The 16,744-nt window shown below is 39.6% G+C and overlaps 1 protein-coding gene across 3 annotated transcripts in view; it reads left to right on the top strand.

Annotated features, from left to right (window-relative positions):
- The window catches only part of zgc:111976 (uncharacterized protein LOC553663 homolog), a 16,885-nt gene extending 141 nt beyond the window's left edge, over positions 1-16,744 (top strand). Inside the window, exons 1-17 of one of the 3 annotated variants that reach the window (XM_041813634.1) lie at positions 6-235; positions 2,961-3,052; positions 4,029-4,104; positions 5,485-5,539; positions 5,628-5,754; positions 5,830-5,858; positions 5,961-6,032; positions 6,111-6,185; positions 9,752-9,828; positions 9,906-9,968; positions 10,070-10,190; positions 10,295-10,419; positions 10,515-10,597; positions 10,743-10,941; positions 11,059-11,154; positions 13,306-13,408; positions 16,315-16,744. In XM_041813634.1, coding sequence (XP_041669568.1) covers positions 2,963-3,052; positions 4,029-4,104; positions 5,485-5,539; positions 5,628-5,754; positions 5,830-5,858; positions 5,961-6,032; positions 6,111-6,185; positions 9,752-9,828; positions 9,906-9,968; positions 10,070-10,190; positions 10,295-10,419; positions 10,515-10,597; positions 10,743-10,941; positions 11,059-11,154; positions 13,306-13,408; positions 16,315-16,663 — 1,740 coding nt within the window. In that variant the 5' untranslated portion in view covers positions 6-235; positions 2,961-2,962 and the 3' untranslated portion in view covers positions 16,664-16,744. Of the gene's footprint in view, positions 1-5; positions 236-2,960; positions 3,053-4,028; positions 4,105-5,484; positions 5,540-5,627; positions 5,755-5,829; positions 5,859-5,960; positions 6,033-6,110; positions 6,186-9,751; positions 9,829-9,905; positions 9,969-10,069; positions 10,191-10,294; positions 10,420-10,514; positions 10,634-10,742; positions 10,942-11,058; positions 11,155-13,305; positions 13,409-16,314 lie in introns of those variants that run through there. The other 2 variants (XM_041813632.1, XM_041813633.1) reach the window with 2 other exon arrangements.

The following is a 16,744-nucleotide window of genomic DNA, read 5'->3' as shown; positions in this document are numbered from 1 at the left end:
GCTTCACTAATTCCTCACCGTCATTAACATACCACTATCATTAGGCGTAATACTGCTACGTTATGTTGCTTCTGTTAGTTGGCAACGTGGTTAACATAAAGTCTAGATTACAGCTAGTGGATTTAACATGCATGTTAATTGATTAATGAGCTAATCCGCATAAATGTTGACACGTTTGTTCATGAGCGGGCAGCTTGTCGAGCCAGAAAGAGTTTGATACGGTTTCAAGAGCCAGGTAATGTTAATTTAAAAGTTGTTCATGATTGGATGCTTTTTTTAAAACTATCTATTGCAAATTTGCTTATGCTAGGGCTGGGCAATTAATCGCAAATTAGATTTAATCGCAGTTTGGCCTGCTGCGATTTTCAAATGCAGAAAACCTGAAATTTGTGTCAAAATACCAATTAAAAACTTTTTTGTAGCAGAGACATGTATTACATATAATGAAATCATTAAAGTGGCATATTTGTGGAATAATGTACAAAAAACATATTTTCTTAATTTTTGTATGTTTTCTTGTTAAATATAAGAACTATATAAAATTATCATTCCCTTTAATACAACAGTTCATATCCACTTTGCAAAATGAGTCAAAATCATCACAATTAGATTTCTTTTTAAAATTGTTCATCCCTAGTTTAATCTAATATTGTGTTGACTATAGCTTAGAATTCATTCTTTTTTATTTTTGTTGGAAAATTACAGAGCCCGGGAGGTGACATGAACGTTTTTTTTCTTTGTGTGCATGTGCGATTTAGTATCTCATACGTGCAATTTATTCATATCTCATACGTGCAATTTCTCAGTATCTCCCGCACGTGTCTTATTCGTGTGCAGATACTGAGAAATCGCACATACAAGATACGAATAAATTGCACATGCGAGGTACTAAATTGCAAGTATGAGGTACTAAATCGCATGCGCAAGATACTAAATCGCACATGCTAGGTACTAAATCGCGTGTACGAGGTACTATATTGCACATGCGTATTAGAAAAAACTGTTCATGTCACCTCCCAGGCTCCGTAGAAAATACATGAGATGAGGAACTTAAGAAATAATCGTGTACTAAATTGCAGTTGCAATATTGGGTAAAAAAACAAAAATTGTAATTAGATTATTTTCCTAAATGGTTCAGCCCTATTTAATACCATAATTTAATCTTAAATTGCCTGAAAGTAGAGACAATGATGTTGCAGAAAAGGGAGCAGTAGTTTGGAGGTTTGTATTAGTTTTTCTTTTTTTCTTTAAATTTGAGTTAAGTTAGATATTTATTTTTAGATCTGTTTAGTTAAAGTTTTTTTTTTTTTTCAAAAATGTCTCGTTTTTGTTTAGTTTTTACGTCAGTTTTTTTTTCAGTAGTAGTATATTTTTCTGGGGTTGATACCCAGAAAGGTCAGAAAAAGTAAACATACATTTTTTAGATTCAAAGAGCCTACTCTTCACTCTTTTATCTATTTATTGGAGATGCACATATCTACAACATTCCTGCAACTATACCTTAAACTTTGGAGTGTATTTTAAGGACTGAAATTTGTTGATTTGGTCATTCTTAGACTTAAAATTGTGTGTTTTAAGGATCAGTGGTGGATTTAGCAATTTTTGGGGCCCTGGGTGGACGCTGGCAGAGGGCCTAACCCCCCCCCCCCCCTTATTTATCAGAGAAAGACCTACTTGTAACTTAGTGTTAAACCAACCATAAATCACAGTTTATCAATGTTTGTTTTGAATAGAAATGAATAGAAATTTCAAAATTTCTGTTCCTTTTTTCCTTTTTTTTTTCTTTTTTGTCAATTTCAATTTTAAAAATGACATTTTACTCATGTTTTACCAAACAAAACCTCTCAGGAAGTGAGTAGGTCTATTTGTTTGCCAATGTACAGTGCTTAACAAATGTATTAGACCACCTGTCATATCTGTCTCAGAGACCATCCAGCATCATGAAGTGCTTTAATGCGGACTCTTTCATTTTCAGTCAGCTCTCCACGTTTTACCATTTTGAACAGGAATGAGGAATTTCAAACTGAATTCACCCAAATTTGAGCCGGCTCACTGGGCTTCTCTGAGAAGTCAGAAATGACTCAAGCATAACATTCAAGCACTAAAACTCATTTTTCTCTTCAGGAATGCAAGTAAATAACTATAATTTGACACATTAATCAAGAAAAAATAATGTGCTTTACTATTTTTTCAGTTTTTTTGTAAATCAGTACATTTGAAAATTCATGAATAACAATAGTAATTATATTTTAGCATTAAAAATATCATTTGGGTTACAGAGCTTCTACATATTGGTGTATTAACCATTGCAGAAACATCAAAAATGATTTTGGTAATTACCAATGCTGTTAATTTAGAGCAGCTGTGGCATGAACTGTGGAATAATTATTAAGATAAACTCCAGGGAGGTTTGATGCTGTTAGCAGAAAGCTTGGACCTTCTTGTTTAGGGTTTGGTTATTCATATTTGAATCAGTACTTCATGCTTTTAAAATGTAGAGAAATGAAATACTTCCCCAAAAATATACAAAAGTAAAATGTAAGGACACAAAAAAGCCACTCAGTTACAGTGATTTGAGTAAACGTCATCAGTTTCTTTCCACCTCTGCTGTCAAGGCCATACAAGCAACCAGCTCTTTGGATTTGACAACAAAGAAAGGGAATGGTTCTGTTTAATCAGCTGTTGCATTTCACTTTATTATAAAGGTGTGACTTTACCTGAATAACCTGGTTGGAGATCTATCTTTAATGTTAATGCCATAAGGAAAGATATTATTTTGTACATCTTTTCAGTAGCTACTCAGTACTTGAAGTAAACTGTAAATGTAATGCTTCTTACTTTTACTAGTAGATTTATAAGCCAGTACTTTCACTTTTATTTAAGTACATTTTAAACAAAGTAACTGTACCTTTACTTGGAAGGAAGTGGACACTAATATATTTTCTCTCTTTATGTTTTAGTGATGAAGACCAAGTCCATAATCTCAGACCTGCACTTGAAATTTGCAGACAAGTCCTGGAATGAAACCTTTCAGCTTGTCCGAAGATGCATGGTAGGATAAATCCTGCCTGTAGTTATCTGTTTTTGTTTCCACTTTATTAAATCATGGTGATTTCACGATATTCTCATTTGCAGGACTATTTTGAATTAGAGCTGTGCAGAAATAATACGCTTACTTCAGTCACAGTTGTTAGTTGTTGATGGATGGATTCTCCAGTATGATGATGTGCTACAAATCAGGAACTGGTGTGGTGATGCACTGATAATGAGATCATCTGTCCTGGAACACATGAGTCTTTGTTTTTGGATCAGCAGGCCGTGCATTCACCACTACTTGGATGCACTGCAGTTTGTGTAGGAGGCCTTTTAGGCTGTTTTTAGGTTGCCTTGTGGCTTTGGCACTATCATGTTTGACAAAACTATCAATATCTTTTGGTGTCTATCATTTGCTTTTTTAATATCTACCCTTGTTGACCTTTATTCTCTACTCTTTGAATAATATATCTCTTTCCCTATGGTCCAAATATAAGTGCGAGGCTGCAGAGTGTATTGCTATACCAACTCGAACACTGAGGCTGTGTGAGGGCGTGATAGTTTTCTTTAGATTTGTCATGGGTGGAACAGCGGGGCAGATAATACTTCAGGATTAATACAAAGTGAACCTTGGCAGTGGTCAGTCTCTAGAGTCTGGTAAAGATTATTTCTAAGGTAGTGTGTGGGATAAGGCAGCTGGGGTGGGTCGTTCAGCCTCTTGGCAGCAGTGATGCAGGAGAGGAGTTTTCTAGGACCAGGCTTCCCCTGAAGGCAGTATGTCACATTTTCACACACCCATGTGCATGCACGCCTTATAAAAACATCCTGAAGTACAACGCATCCAAATGACAGCACCTCCCTTTGCAGGGTGTTGTGCAGTTTGGATTCTGCAGTCTGGGATGGGCGAGGAGGACCAAATACAGCTTACACAAGGATGACACTGTCACACAGCCACTCCATTGTTGCTTTTTTTGTTGCTCTTTGTCCCCCTACAGGACAAACCCAGAGATGAATCCAAACCTTGTGAGGTGCTTGTTAGATCCCTGGAAAGGCTCCAAGAAGTCTTTAATGGTAAACAAACAACACTCGTGGGACTCATTTACTCTGAGTTCCCTGAGTTAGGCCGGAGATACTTGCTGTAAACCAGGGGTGTCAAACTCAACAACCGCAGGGGCCGAAATCAGAGTTAAGGTCTAACCTGAGGGCCTAACAGGGTCAAGATTTAACCAAAAACTGTCAACCGTGTTTTTATAGGTAATGAATTATAGGGAAAATTAAACAGGGATGAAAAAGGATTTCAAGACTTCTAAAAAAAAAGTCAAAATGATTAAGTATCACAGCATCAATGTTACTGTGTGCCCATGTTAAATAAATGCTAAATGAATAAATAAATAAGTTAAAGGCTCAAAATCTGAGATAAAAAGTCAACTTTATAAGTCCAAAAGGTCAAAATACAAAATTAAAAGTTACAAAAAGTTTTTAAAAGGCAAATATATGAGATAGAGACTTATAATCATGAGTTTAAAGGTCAAGATATGAGATAAAATACAAAATCAAGAGTTTAAAAGGTCAAAATAGAATATAAAGTTCAAAATAGGGACTCTAAAAGGTCAAAATATGAGATAAGATTCTAGATCAGGAGTTTAAAAAGTGAAAATATGGGATTAAAGTCAAATTTTGGAGTTTAAAAGGTCACAATATAATTTAAAATGAAACATTGTGAACCTTTAAGGTCAAAATATGAGAGAAAAGTTCAAAATGATGAATTTAAAAGGTCAAAATATGAAATAAAAAGTCCAGATCCTAAGTTTAAGTCATAATGTTGGGATGCAAAATGAAAATCTGAAATGAAAACACAAATGAATTTCTTTCCCTCATTCCTGACTATTTCTACTCTCTACTTTTTTAGATTTTTATGACTTAACAAGGTTTTTTTCTAATCTTCATTGTTGAATTAACATTTTTATACTGGAGGAAATCTGCAGACCTCGTTCAGGTGAGCCACTTCTAATTAAAATATGAAATGATCTGCACCGTGGGCTGCATTTGGCCCCCCGGGCCTTGGGTTTGACACCCGTGGTTTTAAAGGTGACCATGTAAACTGGTGACTTTCATCTCATGATGATAATTTGATTTGATAATAAAATAACTAAACAAATCAGCATCATGAGTACTCCTTCCCTTATATTAGCAGCTGTAAAGTCCACATCTATGAACGCAGTCAGCTGAAAGTCACCAGATAACATTGTCCCTACATTGAAATTGTAACTTTACATTGAAATTTTACCAGCCAGAAAAATGTCAGGATAAAATGGGGCTAAAGAATCTGACCTTTTACGTTCACACATGCAGCTCAAGCTGCAAATTTAAGACATTTTTTTGGAGTGTGTGTATTTCTCAAATCATTTTATTCACTTAACTTGTTTGTTGGTTGGTCTATTTATATTTCAGTGTCCTCTGTGAACACCACCAAGTCTTGTCTGGAAATGATTGCCAAACAACAAAGGTAGAGTTTAGTATTATTTCTATTCAAAATGTATTTACAAGACTCTAGACTTTGAATATTCAGTCCATAGCTCCTTTATCTCCTGCAGAATGGGCTTCCACATAACTGAGGCTACCTGCTACCTGACAGCTGATCTCTTCTACCTGGAGGTGGTGCTGTTGCCATGTGGCGGGGTCAAGGAGGTCAAAGTGGCACCGCATGGAGGAGCTCCTGTTGTAAGTGTTCACACATGCCCTGCTAGATTTATTCCATTATTTTCTGACCAATTTAAAATTTGAATTGTCTTTCAGCCTAGCGAGTCCCTCCTTCAGCTGCTGAGGTAGGCATAAAGAACGGTCTCAGTGATGAGATTTTGATGGCAACTCAGAACTGTAATGAAAGATTAAGATGATGGCTATTGATGCATTATTTTCTGGTGCAGATCACAAAATTTTGCAGAGTTCTCCATCAGACTGGAAGGCCTCTACACGCAGTACAACATCCCTAGAGACAAGTACCAACGATTTAAGAAATATCCTTTTACCTTGTTTTTTGGATCTGTATTAATTTATTCTTTGTTGTTTTATTTCAGTGAAATGAAATTAAAGTTATTTGCTTCTCTACAATGCCTTGGGAAGGATTTGCAACAAATATCAGATTTGCTGAGGTAAGTGGCACAAAAGCAAAACACATGCATGGATAAAGGATACATTTTATTCCTGATGATGACATATAAAGATGAACAGGACAGCAGCTGCCAAGTAGTGAAGCTGAAAGGTATTTAGAGCAAATTATAAAGCTAGACTGCTCATCAAAAATCTTTAGTCAAACCCCAAATCAGCCAGAAACTTTGGCTCTTTTTCATACTGATTATGTCCAAGTTCCGTTTTGTTTTTTAAAAGATTTTTCACCTTTTATTCAGACAGGACAGCTGAAGAGATGCAGGGAGAGAGAGCAGGGAAAGACATGCACCAAACAGCGCAGATACCAGAGATTGATCTTAAGACTAGCGCGTCAAAGACTGCAGCCTCTGTCTATTCTTTAGCTCAGCTACACCAGCGCTCTACCTGAGAGATTTACTTTCTTATGTGATGAAATGAGTAGACGTTGGGCGATGACTGGCAGATCATCAGAGTAGAGGAGGAAAGGTGATACCAGTACCTTTCTGATCTCCTCCATCCATACACACCATCCCGCAACCTTCGATCTTCAGACACTGGCCTACTTTCCATGCCCAAAACCAAACTCCGAACCTATGGAGACAGAGCCTTCAGTGCTGCAGCTCCCACTCTCTGGAACACTCTTCCTGCAGATATTCGTAGCGCTCCATCTCTGGACATTTTCAAAAAACGTCTCAAGCACCACCTGTTCACCACAGCCTACAGTCTTCACTAAACCACCCCTTACACTCATCCTACCCCTCACATAGTTTGTCCATGTCTATGTGTTCCTGTAAAGCGTCCTTGGGTTTCTTGAAAGGCGCTATATAAATTCAAGATATTATTATAAAACTTGCTCAAAGCTATCAGTACAGTTTTAAAACTCTCATAACCATGAGTGTCCAACACAAGAACGGCATAGCAACCTGGTGTGCTGCTGACTGTTCTGAACAGAGGAATCTTTGACGTTATATCGCATTAAGTTGAAACAACAGAGAGCTTTAGTGCAAGAGTGTTGCATCAAATCAGCGTTCAGCAGCCTAATCCTTTATGTGCATGTCTTGACTCCAGATTACATCACCAGGACAAGATGTCTGCACTTGTTGCTGGGGGTGTTTTAGCTTCACGATTCTACAGTTTAGGGCAGTGTTGGTCAACGCATGGCTCTAGAGCCACATGTGGCTCTTTTGTGAGGATTTGTGGCTCTTTTATGCATTAATTTATAACATTATTCATTCAGAAAATGTTATATTTCCCAATGCATTTAGATGCTATTTTTCCCCACTTTTTTTTAATGCTGTTTTCCTAAACTGACACGCCAGATGGATTTTTTTCACACATCCATCTGGTAAACCTCCCATAGACAGTGTTTTGGAAAGGACAGAGCCTTTGAAAAAAACACTCAGAGTGTGATTGGATGAACGTTCTCTCTGTCACATGTTTACGGGCCAATCAGAGCAACAAAACACGTGATGTGGCTGCTACCAAGGAGTAAACTCCATAGAGAACTGCGTAACATGAACCATGGCGACTGTAAAAGAAAACAACTCACTGCTGTTCTTTGTTCTTCTTTTAACAAAGAAATGTCATCAAGTTCTGATAAAACTGGCGCTTTAGCAGCATCCACGCTAAGCTCTTCTGCCATAACTGCACCGGCCTCCTGTCGCTGCTTGCTTATGTCACGACTCCACGACGCCCGAAAGTACTGCCCCTCGTCGCTGATTGGTCCTGTCACTTTCTAACCGGGCCCAAACTGTTCAAACTGAAGCTTTGCAAGATGGATTCACCAGTGAGAAACAGGGAAACGGACGTATCCATCTGCTTTGCAAAGTTAGAGTTTTCCCATTTTTCCCTACGTTTTTGCTGCTTTTTGCCCATTTTAGTCACTTTTATTACCTCTGCCAAGGAGGTTATGTGATCGGCTGGGTTTTGACAGATTTTGATGAAATTTTCAGGAAATGTCAGACATGGCATAAGGAAGAACTGATTAGATTTTGGGAGGGATCTGGATCACCATCTGGATTCAGGAATTTTTTTTAAGGATTCTGTACTATTGGGAGATAGGGGTAATGGCAGAGGTCTGTGCTGTTACCACTTTATACCAGAAGATGGCGGACATGAGTAACTTTGATCCCAGCAGTATTTTTGGGTGTGTTTCTATTCAAAGTTTTGGAGTTCATAGAGTTTGAAAGACGCACGCCCGGTCGAGGAGACGAGTCGGAGCGTAACAGAGAGACAGCGAATTGTAGCCAGAATACTGACAATGCTGGGAGAAACAGAGGAATATTTACCCTCTGTGCATCTGTTGGCATCAGCAGGCAACGCTTCCACCACGACAGTTCACCCGAAGCGAAGTCAGTGCTTTGTCTCACCATGTTTCCACATCACCGGGGAGGGAGTAATCGGCAGATGCTGTGGTGGGGGGCACATGGGGACGGATCCAGGAATTTTTTAAAGGATGCGTCACTATTGGGAGATAGGGCTAATGGTGGAGGTCTGCACTCTCTGAGTGCTTTTCTAGTTCAGTTTTTGCTACACATATGCCATTTTATGACTATGTTTGCCACCTTTAACTCATTTTTTGTCACTTCTCACCCATTTTTGCCACTTTTTTTCACAACTTTTTACCTCTTTTCATGCAGTTTTGTCACTTTGTGAACATTTTTGCTACCTTTAACTTATTTTTAATGGCACTTTAACTCTTTTTTGCCACTTTCACCTTTTAGATTGTGGCTCTTGCGAAGGTATTTTTCAACAATTTGGCTCTTTGGTTGAGTAAGACTGATTTAGGGAAGCTGAGACTAGCAGTACATACCATTATACAGTCAGTAATGAACTAGCCAGATGAACCTGCGTCTATTTTATTTTTCACATTTTTCAGTATTTTGGTCGTCTCTGAACTGGAGAGTAAAGGATTCAATCCCCAGCTCTTGCAGTCACATGTTGATGTGTTCTTGGGGAAAGACACTTAACCCTAATTTGCCCCTGATGCTGCAATGTTGGTGAAAGAATGGGATTAGTCAATACTGATAGTCACTTTACAAGCAGCCTTTATCTTCTGTGTGCATGTGGAGTTAATGCATAAGTGTATGTGCATAAAGCACTGTCAGTTTAACTGAACACACCAGATAGGCTGTTTCATATATCCACTGCATGCATGTATTTCCCATTCATCTGGGAAAGCTCTCATAGAAACGATTGGGAAGGGCAGGACTTTTCAAAAAATCTCAGAAGATGACAGTTCTGTCTCTCACATTCATGACGAGTTCATCAGAGGGATTAGACATGATGATGACGTATGCATGCACTACTTTTAAAAGTGCAATACGAACAATGAAAACAGATTAAAAAAGAATCACAGCAGAGCTCCACTGAGAGAAAACAAGCTACCAGGTACTTAAAGTAAATATTGATGAGTGTAAATAATAGTTGAAAGTGCCACACGCCTGAGGTGGGTGGCTGACTTTAAATGTTCTAATTGATTCAAATACTTAATGGAAACTAAGACAAACTTTCCTTATATTTCTAAATGTATTATGTGGTTGTAAAATGAACTGGACTTTTCTGCTTTAAGGACACTGAAGCTCTCAGAAAAAACAGTGGAAAGGATTAACAATGGCAGGATTGGTTGCCTGATGGCTGGAAAAGAAGGTAAAATAACAGCATGGTATAAAACACGGGTATCCTTCCTGTTTGAACCAGCAGTTAATATCTGTCTTTTTTTCTAGATTGCCCTCTGACCGTCCAGTTTTATACCACCCAAGCTGATGTTCAGAAGACTTCCGATCTACGTAAGCTGCCCATTTGTCACCAACTTTGATATTTTTCTTAAAGATTAAGCCACATTTATATGTATTAAGTCATAATAATCAAAGCTTTCCTTGTTTTTAAGATGCATCTGAAACAGAGAGAGTCATCTATGCAGCCCAGGTGACAGTCGGTGACAGCGATGTGCCTCACAAGCTTCAGATGGCGTCTGTGATCCTGCAGCCTGCACAGCTGGATCCCCGGGGGTAACATGTCACGGTTTAATCTCTCACTCAGTGGGACATTGTTCATTTTACACCCTGCGGAGAATGTGAATGCCTGCGGTGTTTCAAATTGTGTCCTGGGGCAGTTATCCCATGTTCCTCCCGCTGAGCGAGGTTTCAAACGAGGCATTTCCAGCCGTCTTTCTCCTCAAACTACAGCCAAAAATACCAGTGATGCCTTCTATTATTAACAAGTTCAGCCAAATTACAGGTCAAGACACTTCTTTACAAAAATATTTAAAAGAGTTGGGGCTTCTTTCTTATTCTTAAATTCTATAACTTTTCTTCCTTTGTGATATTTCACAGATGTGGCCATACCAGATGTTGGCCTGCAGTGGGCGCCATTACCCAAGCTTCTGATGACACACTCTGGTTTAAACACCCTGCAGGTGACATCAGATGAGCTGGATGCTGTTTTTAAAGTGGTATGCATGTTTTACTTTCAGCTCAGCACACTTGTCAAATGTATCAGGGTTCATCTTGATCCATTTCTGGTGGCATAATAAGATTCAGGGTTTTATCTCCCCCCTCTAGTCTCTTCCTGATGGTGGGATGCAAAGGTACATTTTCCCTGGATCTGTGTGGAAGGAACCTGCTCAGAGAGCCGCTGCACTGGACAGCGTTCCTTTCACCCACCCCGCCCACATCCCCGCCCTGCTGGAGCTGCTCCGACATCAGTGCGCCATCAACACCCTGCTGAGGAGCTGTGTCACTTCACAGTGGGACACAACAGGTAGGAAGACACGACAATCCTGGAATCAGATCAAAGATGAACAAGGCTTTCCATGAAAACTACCAGGAATACTGCAGCTTGTTAGCTAGTGATGCTTATTTGTATTTCCACCATTAGGTCTGGTTTGTGATCTGCACTTCGAAGTCCTTCCAGAGTCTGAGAGCAGCTTTTCTGTGACCTTCCAGCGCCCACACACTGACTCCCTCGCTGTTTGTGAGTTTCTCTGTTTAAGCAAAGACTACGATCCTAAACATCAGAAAACATTAACTTGTAGAATCAACGTCAGCCACCTCACCTGTGAAATAAAAGGGTCATTCATTTTAACAGCAGTTTTCACAAGACTGTGCCCCCATACGAAAACTACCAAACGACAACAAACCAAAGAAAACAATTAACTAAATAATCAGTTTAAACGAGTACATGCAGCTTAAATTAGTGAATGTTCTGCAAGGATAACTATGTATTTTTTACAAAGGAGAGATATGAGAGCTAAAAGTAGGGCTCGAGTAATCATCTTGCGCAAATAAGGACTACCAAACAATTATAGTTTTTCATTCCTGCAGTAAATCTTGATTTATCTTCCTGTAGATTCTTTGCAGATCACGTCATGCAGCTGCAGAAAACTCCCCTGGGGGGCAAGAAGTGATGTCTACATAAAGAAACGCTATCAAAAAGGCCATGGTTTGAGCGGTTTATAACTGTTTCAAGCATTTAAAGTCCAAAAACATAAACATTCTAAATCACTAATCATCAACTGGCGGCCCGAGGGCCATATCAGACCCCCGAAAGCTTCTTGTCCGGCCCCCAGATCATCATTAAATTCAGAAAAGGAGGGAAAGATGTTGTGGTTTTGAGGGTTTATTTTGGCTTTAAATGTCTGCAGCCGTTAAATCCACCCCAAAAACAACTACTGAATAGTTTTAGAATGACTTAACTTTGATGTGTTTTTATAGAACTTCACTTGTCAGCCATTATTAGTAAATGTTTGAAAAATACATTTTAAAAAATGGGTTAAGACTGGCAGAAATGTTGCAAAAATGGCCAGATAAAGTGTTTAAAAGTGGTTAGAGAGCAGCAAAAATGGACAAAAATATGATAGGAAAAGTGGTAAAAAGAGGTTAAATTGTGGCAAAAATTGCTAAAAGGGGCAAAAAGTATCAAAAATTGGTTAAAAGTGGCAAAAATTGTGCAAAAACAGCAATGAAAAGGGGTTAAAAGTGGCAAAAATAGTTGAAAATTGGCAAAATGGATACAACATGCAGGAAAAGTGATAAAAAAGAGTTAAGAATGGCAAATTCAGGTTAAAGAGGCAAAAAGTGTCAAATGGGTTAAAAGTGGCAAAAATAGACTGTCAAAGTACTGAAAAGGGGTAAAAGAGGGGCAATAATTGGTAGGAAATGATTTAAGCGTGGCAAAAAAAGTTGCAGAAATGGCAGAATGACTTAATGAAAAGGGGTTAAAAACATAAAAAATGTGTTAATGTTATATCACAGCTGAGGAAGGCCCATTCTCTGGGATTTTCAGAGAGCAGCCAATACTGTGGGCAGGCCTGTGTCCCTGTGGCCTGCTACAGTATAGATAACAGGGATAGAACTCACTGTTAATGCCTAAAAGATTTCTGCATTTTGAAAGAAAATACTTACACTAATACAATAATGTTAATCAGACCAAAATATTGATTGGATTTTTCTTTATTTCAAAGTCCCAGAGTCTCTGTCAAGACTAGATCCGGCCCTTGTGCAAATGTACTTGATGACCCCTGTTCTAAATTACTCAGCTACATTTGTGTGCTGGAAATAGTGAACTATTCAGGCAAACATGAGAAAAAGTTTAAAAACTCGAGTAACGGCAGTGGGCAGAAATTAAAGCCTCTGTCTGAAGCCTGGATGAGTGGTGTCACACATCACTCATGTATGGTCTGTTTCCACAGCGTGGTTCGGTTTGGTTCAGTACGGTTTTGTCTTGGTTTAGCTCATTACACTCTGATCTTACCCATGTTTCCTCAGCTGAAGTTCGTTTCACCAACCTCCAAACTTGTGACAGGAAAGCCATCCCTTTAAAAAGATCCAGATCCTTTGGCTCTGCTTAGTAGAGCTGGTTGCTTGGCTCTCAAACATTTTCATTTATTAACTGTATGACTTTTTAAATGTGGATTCAATAACGACAAAGGATGGAGGAAAGGAAAGTGGCACTAAAACAGGTGCTAGCTACTGCAGCTGTCATAAAAGAGGCTCATCACTCTGTTGCTCACCCCACAAGGTGTATTCATGCAGTTTGGAGGTTTTATTTTTTATTTCATACTCTAAAAGATAGTGGCTAATATTCTCATACTTTGACTTGGCTTTTCCCCCTTTTTTATCACAGTGCTGGTGAACGTAGCTGACTCTCGTAACCTCACTTGCACTTTGTTTGGAGCAGAAATAGTGGATCCTTCAGTGGATGCATACCTTTCTACTGTCTTGATGAGGTAAGGCTTCACTACATGGATCTAATTCTTATTTCTCTTTGTTTTTTTAAAAGATGCACTTTTTTAACCCCTGAGGGGAAATAAATTTTTACATTCTGTTATTGGACATGCAGCATACACATGGGTCATGAATACATGCACAAAAACGATCATAAGGTCATGCAGTCTGGATAGCTGGCATGGTAGGGGCTGCATGCAAAAAAGCACCCAAGTAGTTGGGGTTTTGTGCCTTGCTCAGTGGCACTCCAGCAGAAAGGGAACTGGTGACTTTACAGCCACCAATGCATAGACCACTGGTGTCAAACTCAAGGCCTGGGGGCCAAATGCGGCCCACGGTGCAGTTTTACCCGGCCCGCAAGATCATTTCATATTTTATTAGAAATGTCTCACCTGAACGAGGTCTGCAGATTTCCTCCAGTATAAAAATGTTAATTTAACACTGAAGATTAAAAAAAACCTTGTTAAGTCATAAAAATCTTAAAAGTAGAGAGTAGAAATGGTCAGGAATGAGGGAAAGAAATTATTTTGTGTTTTCATTTCAGATTTTCATTTTGCATCCCAAGATTATGACCTAAACTTAGGATCTGGACTTTTATTTCATATTTTGACCTTTTAAATTCATCATTTTGACCTTTTCTCTCATATTGTGACCTTAAAGGTCCACAAATTTTCATTTTAAATCATACCGTGACCTTTTAAACTCCTAACTTTGACTTTAATCCCATATTTTCACTTTTTAATCTCCTGATCGAGAATTGTATCTCATATTTTGACCTTTTAGAGTCCCTATTTTGAATTTTATCTTCTATTTTGACCTTTTAAACTCTTGATTTTGTATTTTATCTCATATCTTGACCTTTAAACTCATGATTGTAAGTCTCTCTCTCATATATTTGCCTTTTAAAACCTTTTTTTGACTTTTAATTTTGTATTTTGACCTTCAGGACTTACACAGTTGACTTTTTATCTCAGATTTTGAGCCTTTAACTCATTTATTTATTAGCAATTATTTGACATGGACACACATAACATTGATGCTGTGATGTTAAACGATTTTGACTTTTTCTTTTTTTTTTTATTTTTTTTTTTAGAAATCTTCAAATCCTTTATCATCATTGTTTAATTTTCCCTACAATTCATTACCTGTGAAAACAAGGTTGACAGTTTTTGGTTACCCTGTTAGGCCCTCAGGTTCGACCTAAATTCAGGTTTCGGCCCCTGCTGTGATTGAGTTTGACACCCCTGACATAGACAGTCTATACTGGGACTTGAACCAACAACTCTTCAGGACCTGACTCAAGTCCCAACAGACTTGAGATACTGCCGTTCGGGCAGGAGTATGATGTCCCAGAATGGAAAATCAGACTGGACATTGACGTTGACAGAAGCATTTTCTGTATGAAATTTGTCACTTTAATTAAATGGCATCTTCACAAAGTGTTTTGACTGATAGAGCAGATGCAGGATAGCTAAAAGACAATGACAAAAAACAGAACCTGATGTGTAAATCAAAGGAAGACATGTTAAGATAAAATAACACAAAATAGGCTGAAAAAGAGAAAAGAAAGTGTAAGGTTGTTCAGGAAGAAAATAAATGGAAATAAAGCCTAGCATTATTTCAGGCAGGACACGGTAGTCATATGCCCAGCTCCCACAGCCAATCACAGCTTTCTCTAAACACTGGGGTCTGTTTAAATTTGAAGTACTTCTCACAGATCCCTGCTTGCATTATTGCTAATACACTGCTGCTGCAGCTGCTGGCAAAGCTTCAACTCCTCCACCCCAGCCTCCTCCTTCATAGACTAAAGCTTCACCTCCTCCACCCCAGCCTCCTCCGTCATAGCATAAAGCTTCACCTCCTCCACCCCAGCCTCCTCTGTCATAGCATAAAGCTTCACCTCCTCCACCCCAGCCTCCTCCTTCATAGACTAAAGCTTCAACTCCTCCACCCCAGCCTCGTCCTTCATAGTGTAAAGCTTCACCTCCTCCACCCCAGCCTCCTCCGTCATAGCATAAAGCTTCACCTCCTCCACACCAGCCTCCTCTGTCATAGCATAAAGCTTCACCTCCTCCACCCCAGCCTCCTCCTTCATAGACTAAAGCTTCACCTCCTACACCCCAGCCTCCTCCTTTATAGACTAAAGCTTCACCTCCTCCACCCCAGCCTCCTCCTTCATAGTGTAAAGCTTCACCTCCTCCACCCCAGCCTCCTCTGTCATAGCGTAAAGCTTCACCTCCTCCACCCCAGCCTCCTCTGTCATAGCGTAAAGCTTCACCTCCTCCACCCCAGCCTCCTCCTTTATAGACTAAAGCTTCACCTCCTCCACCCCAGCCTCCTCCGTCATAGCATAAAGCTTCACCTCCTACACCCCAGCCTCCTCCTTTATAGACTAAAGCTTCACCTCCTCCACCCCAGCCTCCTCTGTCATAGCATAAAGCTTCACCTCCTCCACCCCAGCCTCCTCCTTTATAGACTAAAGCTTCACCTCCTCCACCCCAGCCTCCTCCTTCATAGTGTAAAGCTTCACCTCCTCCACCCCAGCCTACTCTGTCATAGCGTAAAGCTTCACCTCCTCCACCCCAGCCTCCTCTGTCATAGCGTAAAGCTTCACCTCCTCCACCCCAGCCTCCTCCTTCATAGCGTAAAGCTTGTTGCACCCTCATATTTGCTACTATGGATTCATTGCTTTTAAACATATGGAGGTTTCTAGCCATGTGCTCTCTGGAAAGCCAAAGCATTCTGCTTGATTATTCCAGGAAGCATCTTTGGAGCAGAGCCTTCTCTGCCAAATAAAATGGTCGAATGCATAACTAAAGTGTTCCTGACTGAAATGGGGAAAAAGAAGCATGAATAACTTTTTATTTTATGTTCTGAAAACCTGATGTCTTCTCCCGCTGTGTCTCAGGTGCATGTCCATCCCCGTCACCATTAGAACTTTACGCAGCAGGCTAGAGGAGCTCACCTCTGCCCCACTTCCTCCACACCGCCCGGACACCACAGAAGCTGAAAATGACCACTCTGCTCTCTCTGACGGAGCCGTGACCGCCAACAGCGGCGCCTCCACCGCACTCTCCCAGAGTGCATCTGTGCCAGAGGAAAGCTTCAGTGTTTCAGGATCAGCCTGCTATTCTGTGTCTGAGCTGCATCCTGAAATAAACACCACTCCTGCTGTCAGCCCTTACACATACACTGCTCCTGTGGGCGTGTTCTCACACTGGGTGACCAGTAACGGACAACTGTCAGAGCCAATCTGAAAAACACGTGCTAATCTCAGTTTAAGCCTTTAGAAAGTGTTATTTTTTTAAGACTTCAATAAATGCGATGTTAAATAAACA

Source organism: Cheilinus undulatus, linkage group 19 (genome assembly GCF_018320785.1).
Source record: "Cheilinus undulatus linkage group 19, ASM1832078v1, whole genome shotgun sequence".
Taxonomy (NCBI): Eukaryota; Metazoa; Chordata; class Actinopteri; order Labriformes; family Labridae; genus Cheilinus; species Cheilinus undulatus.
Note: the sequence above shows the minus strand (reverse complement) of the source record. Positions and strands in the feature narration are given on the sequence as shown.